This window comes from Anomaloglossus baeobatrachus, chromosome 11 (assembly GCF_048569485.1).
Source record: "Anomaloglossus baeobatrachus isolate aAnoBae1 chromosome 11, aAnoBae1.hap1, whole genome shotgun sequence".
NCBI lineage: Eukaryota > Metazoa > Chordata > Amphibia > Anura > Aromobatidae > Anomaloglossus > Anomaloglossus baeobatrachus.
In genome coordinates, this window is record NC_134363.1 from 18061244 (window position 1) to 18074463 (window position 13220).

Here is a 13220-nt window from a genome sequence, read left to right on the forward strand (position 1 = left end):
CCTGCTCTCCACCCACATTGTGACACATTTGCACTTAACTTACCTACTTTGGCTTCCTCAAACACTGAGATACACTGATCAGTCACTGATGAACATTCCTTTAGGTCTCCATGACAGGACTTTTCAGTTTCTCCCACACAGTGTACACATGAGATATTCACATCTAAAACAGATAGAAGATTCATGCAGATGAAACAACCCAATGTGGAGAAGGTCCATGCACAGTGTCAATCGGGTGACTGCGAAAATGTCAAACTAATTGAGAAACCATTCCATTTTGTATACAGATTCTTTTATCCATAGAGAAGGGCATTACAATAATGAGTAGAGATAACTGATCCAAAGTAGGGTGGACTTTAGTCCATATCTGAAGACTCAGAGAGGGGGGATTAATGATATAAGGTGTGGACCGCCGTCAATGCCTTGCAGCTGTCACATAACATGATCTACCCAAGCCAAACCTAGGGCTATCACAGCCAGTAGAAAAGATTGACTCCGGCCAAGGATTGCCATTTTAGACTTTTCCAGCATAGAGATGAAGGTCAAAGGGTGCAGCTCATTTTACATAAGCATAAAAAAGGCTAAACCTGATTGTTTAATGCTGAATCACATTGGAAATTGGAGTGGTAGTCTTAGGGGTACTTTGCACGTTGCGACATTGCACCTGCGATATCGTCGAGGTCACATCGAAAGTGACGCACATCCGGCACCGGTAACGATGTCGCAACATGTAAAGCCTAGGAGAGAAGATGAACGAGCGTGAAACAGTCCAAAATCGGTGATCTGTGTCACGTCGTTCATTTTCATAATGTCGGTGCGTCTGCAGGTACAATGTTGTTTGTCGTTCCTGCAGCTCCACACATCGCTGTGTGTGAATCCGCAGGAGCGACAAACATCTCCTACCTGCGTCCACCGGCAATGCGGAAGGGAGAAGGTGGGCGGGATGTTTACATCCCGCTCATCTCCGCCCCTCCGCTGCTATTGGCCGGCCGCTTAGTGACGTCGTTGTGACGCCGAACGCACCTCCCCCTTGAAGGAGGGATTGTTCGGCAGTCACAGCGACGTCACCGACCAGGTAAGTGCGTGTGAAGCTGCCATAGCGATAGTGTTCGCAACGGCAGCTCGCACTACATATCGCATGTGCGACGAGGGCTATTGCGCTCGGCATCGCTAGCATCGGCTAGCAATGTCGCAGAGTGCAAAGTACCCCTTAGTCCCTGAATAAATAATTCAAAAATGTTAATAGGAAGGTGCAGGACCTCCATAGTAAGTGTGTCAAAGAATTGATTGATAGACTTTTCCAGCATAGAGATAAAGGTCAGAGGGCACAGCTCATGTAACTGAGGCATATAAAAAGGCCAAATCAGATTGTGGTGTAGTGCTGAATCCCATTGGAAATGGGACTGGTAGTCTTAGGGGCCATTTACACGTTGCGACATCGCTAACGATATATCGTCGGGGTCATGGTGTTTGTGACGTACATCCGGCGTCATTAGCGACATCGCAGTGTGTGACAGGCTGAAGCGACCTTAAACGATTGCAAAAGAGGCAAAAATCGTTCGCCTCGGAGAGGTCGTTTATTTACCAAAAATTGTTATCTGGTCAGTAGTGATGTTGTTCGTCGTTCCTGCAGCACCACACATCGTTGTGTGTGACACCGCAGGACCGACGAACATCTCCTTACCTCTGTCCACCGGCAATATGGAAGGAAGGAGGTGGGCGGCATGTTCCAGCCGCTCATCTCCGCCCCTCCGCTTCTATTGGACGGCTGCCGTGTGACGCCGCACAAACCGCCCCCTTAGAAAGGAGGCGGTTCGCCAGCAACAGCGACGTCGCAGGGAAGGTAAGTCCGTGTGACGGGTGTTAGCGATGTTGTGCGCCGTGGGCAGCGATTTGCCCGTGATGCACAACCGACGGGGGCGGGTACGCTCGCTAGTGATATCGGTACCAATATCGCAGCGTGTAAAGTACCCTTTAGTCCCTGAATAAATCATCCAAAAATGTAAATAGTAGGAAGGTTCAGGACCTGCATAGTAAGTGTGATTGATCTGTGAAATTTTGCAGTAACAACACTTTAATAAAGAGAATTTAGTACTTTACACAATGCAAACGAGTAGATTTTAAAACCCCCTTGTCTAATTTTGATACTGAAAAAATACTGAGGAACAATCCCAAAACCGAGGATGAAAAATCCTGAAAGTGTTCTCCCTGGATCATGAGATGGACAAGTATATACCGTATATGACCTGTCTATCTCATGATCCAGGAAGAACACTTTCAGGATTCTTCAGCTTCGGTTTCAGGATTGTTCTTCAGTATTTCTTCAGTATCAAAATTAGACTAGAGGGGTTTTAAATCCTCTCCTTGTTTGCATTATGTAAAGTATTAAATATTCTATTTATTAAAATGTTGCTACTGCAGATTTTCACAGATCAATCACACTGACTATGCAGGTCCTGCACTTTCCTATTGCACGAACAGTTGTCTCCTTCTCACCCAGTGTCTTTGCACGCTGCGACATCTGTAACAATGTGTTACCGACGCTGCAGCGATAGTCCCTGCCCCCGTCGCAAGTGCGATATCTTGTGATTGCTGGCGTAGCGAATATTATTGCTACGCCAGCTTCACATGCACTCACCTGCCCTGCGGCGTTGCTCTGGCCGGCGACCCGCCTCCTTCCTAAGGGGGCGGGTCATGCGGCGTCAGAGCAATGTCACACGGCAAGTGGCCAATAGAAGCGGAGGGGCGGAGATGAGCAGGGCGTAAACATCTCACCCATCTCCTTCCTTCCGCATTGCAGCCGGGATGCAGGTAGTAGATGTTCCTCGCTCATGCGGCTTCACACACAACTATGTGTGCTGCCGCAGGAACGAGGAACAACATCGTACCTGTCGCTGCAGCGAATTTATGAAAATGACCGATGCTACACCGATCACCCGATTGTGATGTTTTTGCGATCGGTGTATCTAAGCTTTACACGCTGCAACATCGTTACCGGCGCCGGATGTGCATCACTTTCAATTTGACCCCAACGAGATCGCAGGTGCGATGTCGCAGCGTGCAAAGTGCCCCTAAGTTATGATTTTGCTGCCCATTCCAGCCTTGTGCAGGTCTATGATCTTGTCCCTGACATCCTTAGGGCGGCTTTGCACGTTGCAACATCGCACGTGCGATGTCGGTGGTGTCAAATCAAAAGTGACGCACATCCGGCGTCACTTTCGACATTGTAGTGTGTAAATCCTAGATGATACGATTAACGAGCGCAAAAGCGTCCTTTATCGTGTCATCGGTGTAAGCTCCGACTTTTTCATAATTACGCTGCCGCGACAGGTACGATGTTTTTTTTCATTCCTGCGGTACCACACATCGCTGTGTGAGATGCTGCAGGAGCGAGGAACATCACCTTACCTGCCGCCGGCGGCTATATGGAAAGAAGAAGGTGGGCGGGATGTTTACTGCTCATCTCCGCCCCTCCGCTTTCATTGGCCGCCTGCCGTGTGACGTCGCTGTGACGTTATACGACCCACCCCCTTAGAAAGGAGGCGGGACGTCGGCCACCGCGACGTTGCAGGATGGGTGAGTGCATGTGAAGCTGGCGTAGCGATAATGTTCGCTACGCCAGGAAACACAACATCTCGCTGCTGCGACGGGGGCGGGGACTATCGCGTGCGACATCGCAGCATCGGCTTGCGATGTTGCATCGTGCAAAGCCCGTCTAAGAAAGCTCTCCTCCATGTTGTAGAGGTCAGAGTCTGACTGATTAATAGAGTCTGTGGACAGGAGGCTTTTATACAGGGGACAATGTAAGAGCCATCTGTAATGCAGGTAATGAGGTTATTAGGAGCGTCAAAGGCGGGCTTTACACGTTGCGACATTTGTAGCGATATATCGTCAGGGTCACGTCGTTAGTGACGCACATCCGGCGCCATTACCGAAATCGCAGCGTGTAAACCCTTGGAGCGTCGATCACCGATCGCAAAATATCAAAAGCCGGTGATCGGTGACACGTCGCTTCATTCCATAATGTCGTTACTGCTGCCTGTACAATGTTGTTTGTCATTCCTGCAGCAGCACTCATCGCTGTGTGTGACACCGCAGGAACGACAAACATCTCCTTACCTGCATCCCGTCGCCAATGCGGAAGGAAGGAGGTGGGCGGGATGTTATGTCCCGCTCATCTCCGCCCCTCCGCTTCTATTGGCCGGCCGCTTAGTGACGTCGCAGTGATGTTCGGCAGTCACCGCGACGTCGCCGACAAGGTATGTGCGTGTGAAGCTGCTGTAGCGATAATGTTCACTACGGCAGCTATCAGCATATATCACATGTGCGATGGGGGCGGGTGCTATCGCACTCGAAATCGCTAGCCAATGCTAGTGATGGTGCAACGTGTAAAGCCCGCCTTATGCGGGCTTTACACGAGTTGACCAATTGTGCGATTTCACGAGCGATCGTACCCGCTCCCGTCATTTGTGCGTCACGGGCAAATCGCTGCCCGTGTCGCACAAAGTCATGAAACCCCCGTCACACTTACTTACCTGCTGAGCGACCTCGCTGTGGGCGGCGAACATCCTCTTCCTGAAGAGGGAGGGACGTTCGGCGTCACAGCGACGTCACACAGCCGCCAGCCAATAGAAGCGGAGGGGCGGAGATGAGCGGGACGTAAACATCCCGCCCACCTCCTTCCTTCCACATAGCCGGCGGGAGCTGCAGGACGCAGGTAAGCTGCTGTTCATCGTTCCCGGGGTGTCACACGGAGCGGCATGTGCTACCCCCGGGTACGATGAACAACCGGCGCCATTCTAATTAAACAATTTTTTAAAACTGAGCGACGAGTACACGACTCACGATTTGTGAGCGTTTCTGCATCGCTTTGAGGTGTCACACGAGATAACATCATGAACGACGATAACTCGTCTCGTGTAAAGCCCGCATAAGTGTCTGTAGGAATCAGAACGCTTAATGGCTGGTAGAGGATCAAATACTTATTTCTCTCTGCAAAAAGTAAATAAATTTATATAATTTATACAATGTGATTTTCTGGATTTTATTTTGGATATTCTCTCACTGTTAAAATTAACCGACCCTTAAAATTATAGACTGCTCAGGTCTTTGTCAGTCGGCAAACTTACAAAACAAGCAAAGGATCAAAAAATTATTTTCCCCACTATATATATAGAATTTTTAAAAACCCATAGTGCCCTTATCCACAGCAACTGTGGGAACTAGGGAAAACACTATCCTGTAACAATTTCACCCAGTTGATTTATTGTTCCAGATGAACAGTCGGCCTTTGTATTTGCATGATATGGGGCCGGTGGAGATGAATGCCGAGGAAGTGATGCCATTAGAGAAGGAGCATGTTGGCCTTAGTGAGACACAGTGACATGTGGCCAAAAGATCCTCTGGGTGAATATTTGCTTGTTCAGCAGTCAGCTCTGGTGTAGGTGATGCCACATGTGCTGCTAATGGAAGAAGCGCAACAGCACCTGAAAGGTCTGACAAGTGTGCAGGCCTCAGTGAGACACAGTGACATGTGACCAAAAGATCCTCTGGGTGAATATTTGCTTATTCAGCAGTCAGCTCTGGTACATATGATGCCACATGTGCTGCTAATGGAAGAAGGACAACAGCACCTGAAAGGTCTGACAAGTGTGCAGGCCTCAGTGAGACACAGTGACATGTGGCCAAAAGATCCTCTTGGTGAATATTTGCTTGTTGAGCAGTCAGCTCTGGTAATGGAAGAAGCACCACATCACCTGAAAGGTCCGACAAGCGAGCAGGCATATTTTGCACATTGCGTCCAGATGATTCTTTGGCATCATAAGAAGAAATTGAGTTGTGAACAACCTGGAACTTATCGACTAATAACCACAAATCTCCATCAGCACATGAAGCAACATCTTCCGCTTCTTTATTATAATATATAAAAGTACAACTCAATATATTCTATAAATGTATTGGCGTGTCACAATGCAGCCAGGGAAAAAGACAGTCAGAGACAGACAAAGAGACAGGGAAAGAGACAGAAAGACAGGGAAAGACACAGGGAAAGAGAAAGTCAGACAGAGACAGACAACGAGACAGGGAAACAGACAGAAAGACAGGGAAAGAGACAGGGAAAGAGACAGACAGGGTAAGAGACAGACAGGGTAAGAGACAGACAGGGTAAGAGACAGACACAAAGAGACAGACAGGGAAAGAGACAGACACAAAGAGACAGACACAGACAAAGAGACAGGGAAGGAGACAGACAGGGAAAGAGAGAGACAGACAGAGACAGACAGGGAAAGAGATGGAGAGACAGACAGGGAAATAGAGAGACAGACAGAGACAGACAGGGAAAGAGACAGACATGGAAAGAGATAGAGAGAGACAGAGAGAGGGGGAGACAAACAGAGACTGGGAGAGAGACAGTTACTATCCCGGGCAACGCCGGGTGCTACAGCTAGTATAATATAAAAGTAATAATAAAATCTAACATATGAAAAATTGCAAATTAAATAAATTAAAAAATAGTCACTATTAACTGTACGGTATTGGAAATGTAATCAATGTTTTATTTTTATTTACACTGTTTCATTATATTTAATAAATATAATTATTGGTAATATTAGGATTTTATATAAACGATTTGAACATTTTTTTGCTGGATTTACAATATAAATGCAAATAATGTAATAATGCAAAATATCTCTGGACCATTAATGTCCCTTCACTCCATCATACCCCTGTCTAGGTACCGGTACCCACCTGTAGCTGAGATGCTCCATAAGATGCAGATGAGCAGGAGACATGAGCTTTTCATGACTCTGGAGTTCCCGGAGGAAGCTGCAAACAAGTAGTTACTGTGAGGTCTGTGTCCGGTGTTGGCTTCATAAGTTCATGCATTAAGAGCACAGATAGGAGGGGATAAGTAAAATGGAGATGGCAAATAGCTGGACAGTAAAAGCCTCAGTATTACATCAGGCGTGGATGTGCTGTCTTATTGTAATGAATGCAAGCAGGAGAAATACCCTGCAAGAAGTTTTTATTTTAAATAAAACGCTATGTACTAAGTACCCTATATTATGTCCATGTACTATTACTACTTACTGCAAGGCATACCCTCATTTTATTTTTTCATAGGTTTTGTCTATTAATTGGCCACAGTGTGAACATACAGTATACCAAGCTATGCTCTGGTTGAATTCTTTTGTTTTGTCGCAGTTTCTTGTATTTTATACAGTCACATGGTCTTTTTTGACCTAAGCATTCCATCTACGGAGCTTCCCTTGGGCAGTTGTCGGGATTAGTCCATTCCCATCCTGGACTGCCCCCTTTATTTTGAGGTCAACTGCTACAAATTGAGATTTTAATACTAGATTGGGTACACCATGTCATCGTGTGATGTGTTTTACGCTGTCAAAACAGCATTAAGTACCCTACGTTATTTACTATTACTGTTTATTTAGTTACTTACTATAGAGTAATTTTATGCCTAAAGGTCCAGTCACACTAAACAACTTACCAGTGATCCCAACAACGATAGGGATCGCTGGTAAGTTGCTAGGAGGTTGCTGGTGAGATGTCACACTGCGACGCTACAGCAATCCCACTAGCAACCTGACCTGGCAGGGATCGCTGGAGCGTGGCTACACGAGTTGCTGGTGAGCTCACCAGCAACCAGTGAGCAGCCCCCAGCGCTGCGTAGAAGATGCTGCGCTTGGTAACTAAGGTAAATATCGGGTAACCAACCCGATATTTACCTTGGTTACCAGCGCACGCAGCTACACGTGCAGAGAGCAGGGAGCAGCGCACACTGAGCGCTGGCTCCCTGCTCTCCTAGTTACAGCACACATCGGGTTAATTACCCGATGTGTGCTGCAGCTAAATGTGCACAGAGCAGGGAGCAGCGCACACCGGGTGCAGCTGCACAGGGTACATATATAGGGTATAGAGTACAGGGTGCAGCTGCACAGAGCAGGGAGCAGCGCACACCGCTTAGCGCTGGCTCCTTGCTCTCCTAGTTACAACACACATCGGGTTAATTACCCGATGTGTACTGCAGCTAAATGTGCACAGAGCAGGGAGCCGCGCACAATGCTTAGCGCTGGCTCCTTGCTCTCCTAGCTACAGCACTCATCGGGTTAATTACCCCGATGTGTCCTGCAGCTATATGTGCACAGAGCAGGAGCCGGCACTGACAGTGAGAGCGGCGGAGGCTGGTAACAAAGGTAAATATCGGGTAACCAAGGACAGGGCTTCTTGGTTACCCGATGTTTACATTGGTTACCAGCCTCCGCAGAAGCCGGCTCCTGCTGCCTGCACATTTAGTTGTTGCTGTCTCGCTGTCACACACAGCGATCTGTGCTTCACAGCGGGACAGCAACAACTAAAAAATGGCCCAGGACATTCAGCAACAACCAACGACCTCACAGCAGGGGCCAGGTTGTTGCTGGATGTCACACACAGCGACATCACTAGCAACATCGCTGCTACGTCACAAAAGTTGTTCGTTAGCAGCGATGTTGCTAGCGATGTTGCTTAGTGTGACGGGGCCTTAAGATTTGATCCAGCAGCCTCCTGTGCTGTGGTCCATTTCTCTCTCCACTAAGCTACAATCAGGTTTTGTTGCTATCTTGGTTCTGAACACTTTGTTTGTGTGTTCATTGCCTTTCTGCCAACAAGTGTTTCCACTGCTTTAAAATAGTCTGCCCTATCACCCAGCAGGTTTAAAGGTACCGTCACACATAACGAGATCGCTAGCGAGATCGCAGCTGAGTCACGGTTTCTGTGACGCAGTAGCGATCCCGTTAGTGATCTCATTATGTGTGACACCTACCAGCGATCAGGCCCCTGCTGTGAGATCTCTAGTCGTTGCAGAATGGTCCAGGCCATTTTCTTCAAAGGAGATGTCCTGCTGGGCAGGAAACATCGCTGTGTTTGACACTGTGTGACAGGGTCACAGTGACTGCTGAGATCGTTATACAGGTCGCTACTGCGACCTGTATTGCTCCTGCATCACTGGTAAGATCTGACTGTGTGACATCTCACCTGCGACCTCCCAGCGACTTACCTGCGATCCCTATCAGGTCGCATCGTTTTCGGGATCGCTGGTAAGTCGTTCTTTGTGACTGGGCCTTAACTATTTCCCTCTCCGCTGAGCCACAGTAAGGTTTGATTGTTGTCCTGGTTCTGAACACTTTTTTTATGTGTTCATTGCCTTTCTGCCAACAAGTGTTTTCAATGCTTTAATTTAGTCTGCCCGATCACTCAGCAGGATTACCTACTTCCCTCTCCCCACTGAGCCAGTCAGGTTCATTGGTCTCCTAGTTCTGAATACTTTGTGTGTTCATTGCTTTTCTGCCAACAAGTGTTTCCAATGCTTTAATTTAGTCTGCCCTATTATCTGGCAGGTTTAAATATTTCCCTCTCCACTGAGCCACAGTCAGGTTCGATTCCTGTCCTGGTTCTGAACATTTTATTTGTGTGTTCATTGCCTTTCTGCCAACAAGTGTTTCCAATGATTTCATTTAGTCTCCCCTATCACCCAGCAGGATTACCTATTTCCCTCTCCACTGAGCCACAGTCAGATTCATTGGTGTCCTGGTTCTGAACACTTTGTTTATTTGTTCATTGCCTAGATGCTAAAAAGTATTTTGAATGCTTTAACCCTGGAACGCATACCTGGGGCCTCGCAGGCCTGCTAGGTCATTTGTTATGCTTGCGCGTTCTAGGGTTAATTTGGTATGCCCTATCACCCAGCAGATTTAACTATTTCCCTCTCCGCTGAGCCATAGTCAGGTTTGATTGCTGTCCTGGTTCTGAACACTTTGGTTATGTGTTTATTGCCTTTCTGCCAATAAGTGTTTCCAATGCTTTCTTTTAGTCTCCCCTATCACCTAGCAGGATTACCTACTTCCCTCTCCACTGAGCCACAGTTAGGTTCAGTTGGTCTCCTTGTTCTGAACACTTTGTTGATGTGTTCATTGTCTTTCTGCCAACAAGTGTTCCAATACTGTATTTCAGTCTGCCCTATTATCCAGTAGGTTTAACTATTTAAAGCCTCCCAGGGCTTCTATTTCCTGCTGGTGATATTTCTGAAGTGGACTCTGCTTGGAACTACAGCATGTCTGCCTAGTGTTCCTCCTGGCAGATTATAATTTTTGGTTTACCTTATTTTTACTCTGCAAGATACCCTGTGTTCTTAAGGAGGTACATGGAACCCTTGATGGACACTTTGGAAGTGAAGGTCCGAGGGATCATCTTAGTCATCCAGTTAGGGTTGTTTCAGTCTGCACAGGGGCCTTAAGGAACTATGCAGTTTAGACCTCTCATCTGTACAAAATCCGGGCAGGTCCTGTGTAGCAGTTTTAAGTTAGACCTTATTTAATATTATTTTCCACTTGTGTGTGTCAGTGCGCATAACAGGTATGTGCCCATCTTATTTATTCTAACTTTTTTTCTGTTAAATAGCCACAGTATGAATATGTTATAACACAGTGCATGTATACCAACTTATGCTCCGGCTCATTGCTTTGGTTTTGTAGGAGTTACATACTCACTCAGTGACCCAACGACAAAGAAAATCCTTTTACTTTTGGATGGTATCAACAATGAAAATCAATCAGTTACAGTGCAATATAAAGGTGAAATCTTGCTACTTTTTAATAAGTGCAAGATAAAAGACAACTAAAACAGTGTTAAAATATAATGTACCCATAGGACATCACCAGATGGCGCTTTGTTACTGTGATGCATCACCATCTAGAAACACTATAGATTACTGCCTTCTTATTGGCATATTTAGCTGGTAAACTTAATATGTAACGAGGCTTGTGCTTCCTAATTTGAGAGTTGTATAAATTAGGGCCACAATCTCTAATCCGGTGCTTGCTGAAGTTTTGATATAATTACTGTTATCTGCTATGGTCATGTTTGTCCTTTCAGTGATTAGCCCAATTTAAGCAGTGTGGCCTAGAAATGGAATTCAGATTAAATCCCTAATAGAACTGTCACTGTTTTGCCTCCCTATCCACATGGCTAGGGGGCTGAGCCTTCTCCCGGGCCTCACTTCCGGAGCTTGGATGCTTTAAATACTGTCATTTGGTTCACCACCGGCTATAAACTTAGCACTGCTTTGCCTGTGATTGCTGGTCCCTGTAAGTGTGATCCTGAAACATCCCCTCTTTGTGTCCTCAGTCTCTGTCTGTGTTCCTTCCCCTAGTTGTTCTGCCATTCCTCTGTCCCACCTCCTTCCTTCCCACAATAGGTGTTCCCACCTCTCTTGCCTCCTCACTCGGTTGCTTCCTCTGGTACTCACCTCGGCCTGACCTCCACCCCGCCTCTGCTCGTTCCTCCAGTCTTCCTTCTTCCCGTACTGTGTATGACCCGGCCTGCCCGACCATCCCCCGCTTCTGCTTTCCGGCTGATGTTGCGAGACTCTGCACCAGCACACACTGTGAGTTCCCCTCCTTGCTTATTCAGCTCTGTGTAGTGTCTTTCCCTGCAGGACTCTAGCTCCCCCTAGTGGCAGCCTGACAAGAACTACAGACAACAAGGCTACAAGTGGAGGTCAAATGTGCCCTGTTTGTGCTCTTTTTTCTACCATTGCTATCAATGACTTCATTGAAGGTTATCTTTGATATTTCTTTTTTAGGAGATTCAGGTGGAAACCATTGGATGCACAGCATAAAAGAAGTGTGATCGGGCTTAGCCTACATTCACAACTGATTCAAAGCATTCTACCGGCACTGTACATAGGTGTTAGGCCAAAGCTTCTTTTCGAGAGAGTGAGTTAGAGTCCATTTGCCAGATAACCATATAGCAGTGGAGGAGGGCTACAACAGAGGCCAGTTGACTTAAAGTCATCTAACTTCATGCCAATTAGATAATTCAATGTCAGGGCAATAAAGTAAAGTAACTAACTAAACCTCCGGGAACCTTTGTGCTCTTTGTCTTTTCTTAAGGTTTGGATGCTTTATTTTGGACTCCGATAATTTGGTATTGGGTGTATAGTGTTGGGAGCCAGATTTCTGAAGATCATACGAGAAAGTAAGAGAAAGCTCCAGCCAGATGGATAATTACACGCAATTAATTATTCAGGTCATTATGGACCGCGGGCCAAATCCATCTCCATCAATTAAATATTAGCAACAGCTATCATACAATGCAGACAAAGCAATCAGCCGGTAATAAATTCACAACTTCATAGTAAAAAGTAAAATGATCACTCAGCCTCATAACATAGAGTAACACCTTTATCGCATGTGGATGGAAAACTGCATAAATATAATAGTTTTCCAAAGAAACTCGACGATTAATAGTTCTTCCAGTGAATTAGAATTTGTAGACAAATGGGGAAGAGATTGAGGTATTTTTTTCTTTTTCTCCTATTTTCTAGTAATAAAATGTTTCTTAACTAATCAAACTAACTCTTACTATAGTCTCTCCTCTTGGGTCTAACCTGAATGCACTCACATTTTTGTCCAGCTATTACACCACTGCCTCCACTCTGTGCCAGTCATTGCACTGGTTACCTATCCACTACAGAGTACACCAGAGGGGGACATTTCATTAGTGCAACCTAGGCCCATGTCATGTGCTGTCCAGATCTGCACATGCAAATTACTTCTATGGCGTCTAACTCTGTTTACATTGCAATGTCCAACAGGCTATCTGGTCTCTCTTAAGTGCGCAACTCGACTGGGCTTCGGCTGAGTTGTTTCACGGCTTCCAGACGTGCAGGAGCAGTGTGCACTACTCTTAAGGCCACTTTAAACACAGAGATAAATCTGCGGCAGATCTGTGGTTTCAGTGAAATTGTGGACAATCAGTGCCAGGTTTGTGGCTTTGTACAAATGGAACAATATGTCCATGATTTCACTGCAACCACAGATCTGCCACAGATTTATCTCTGCGTGTAAAGTGGCATTGAGACCCAGATTGCCGATACCCTTCCTCAGCTCGTCTCCTCGTATTTAAGGCTAGGGAGTGTAGTAGGAGACCGCTGAAGATAGTTTCTGCTTGCAGTTACAATATCCCGGTGTCCGTGGTGATTCTCCATTTGGTGACCAGCGATTTGTTGTCAGTGCTGTATGATAGATCCCTGGTGGGACTTACTCCTTTTCCTTTGGTTTATTCCCTCCGGTGTCTTCTTGTCTCTCCTCTGTGGATATTTGTGGTGTGACTGAGTATCAGTTTTACCCCTTTGTCTTTGTCTTGTGGGATGTGTACTACTT

The 13220-nt window shown here is 46.4% G+C and overlaps 1 protein-coding gene across 1 annotated transcript in view; it reads right to left on the reverse strand.

Annotated features, from left to right (window-relative positions):
• LOC142256153 (uncharacterized) overlaps positions 1–13220 on the reverse strand; it is a 51314-nt gene that overhangs the window by 16307 nt on the left and 21787 nt on the right. The window contains exons 2-3 of the mRNA XM_075327691.1: positions 6751–6870; positions 44–163 (exon numbers count right to left, since the gene is read on the reverse strand). Of these exons, the coding sequence (XP_075183806.1) occupies positions 44–163; positions 6751–6870 (240 nt within the window). The remainder of the gene's footprint in view (positions 1–43; positions 164–6750; positions 6871–13220) is intronic.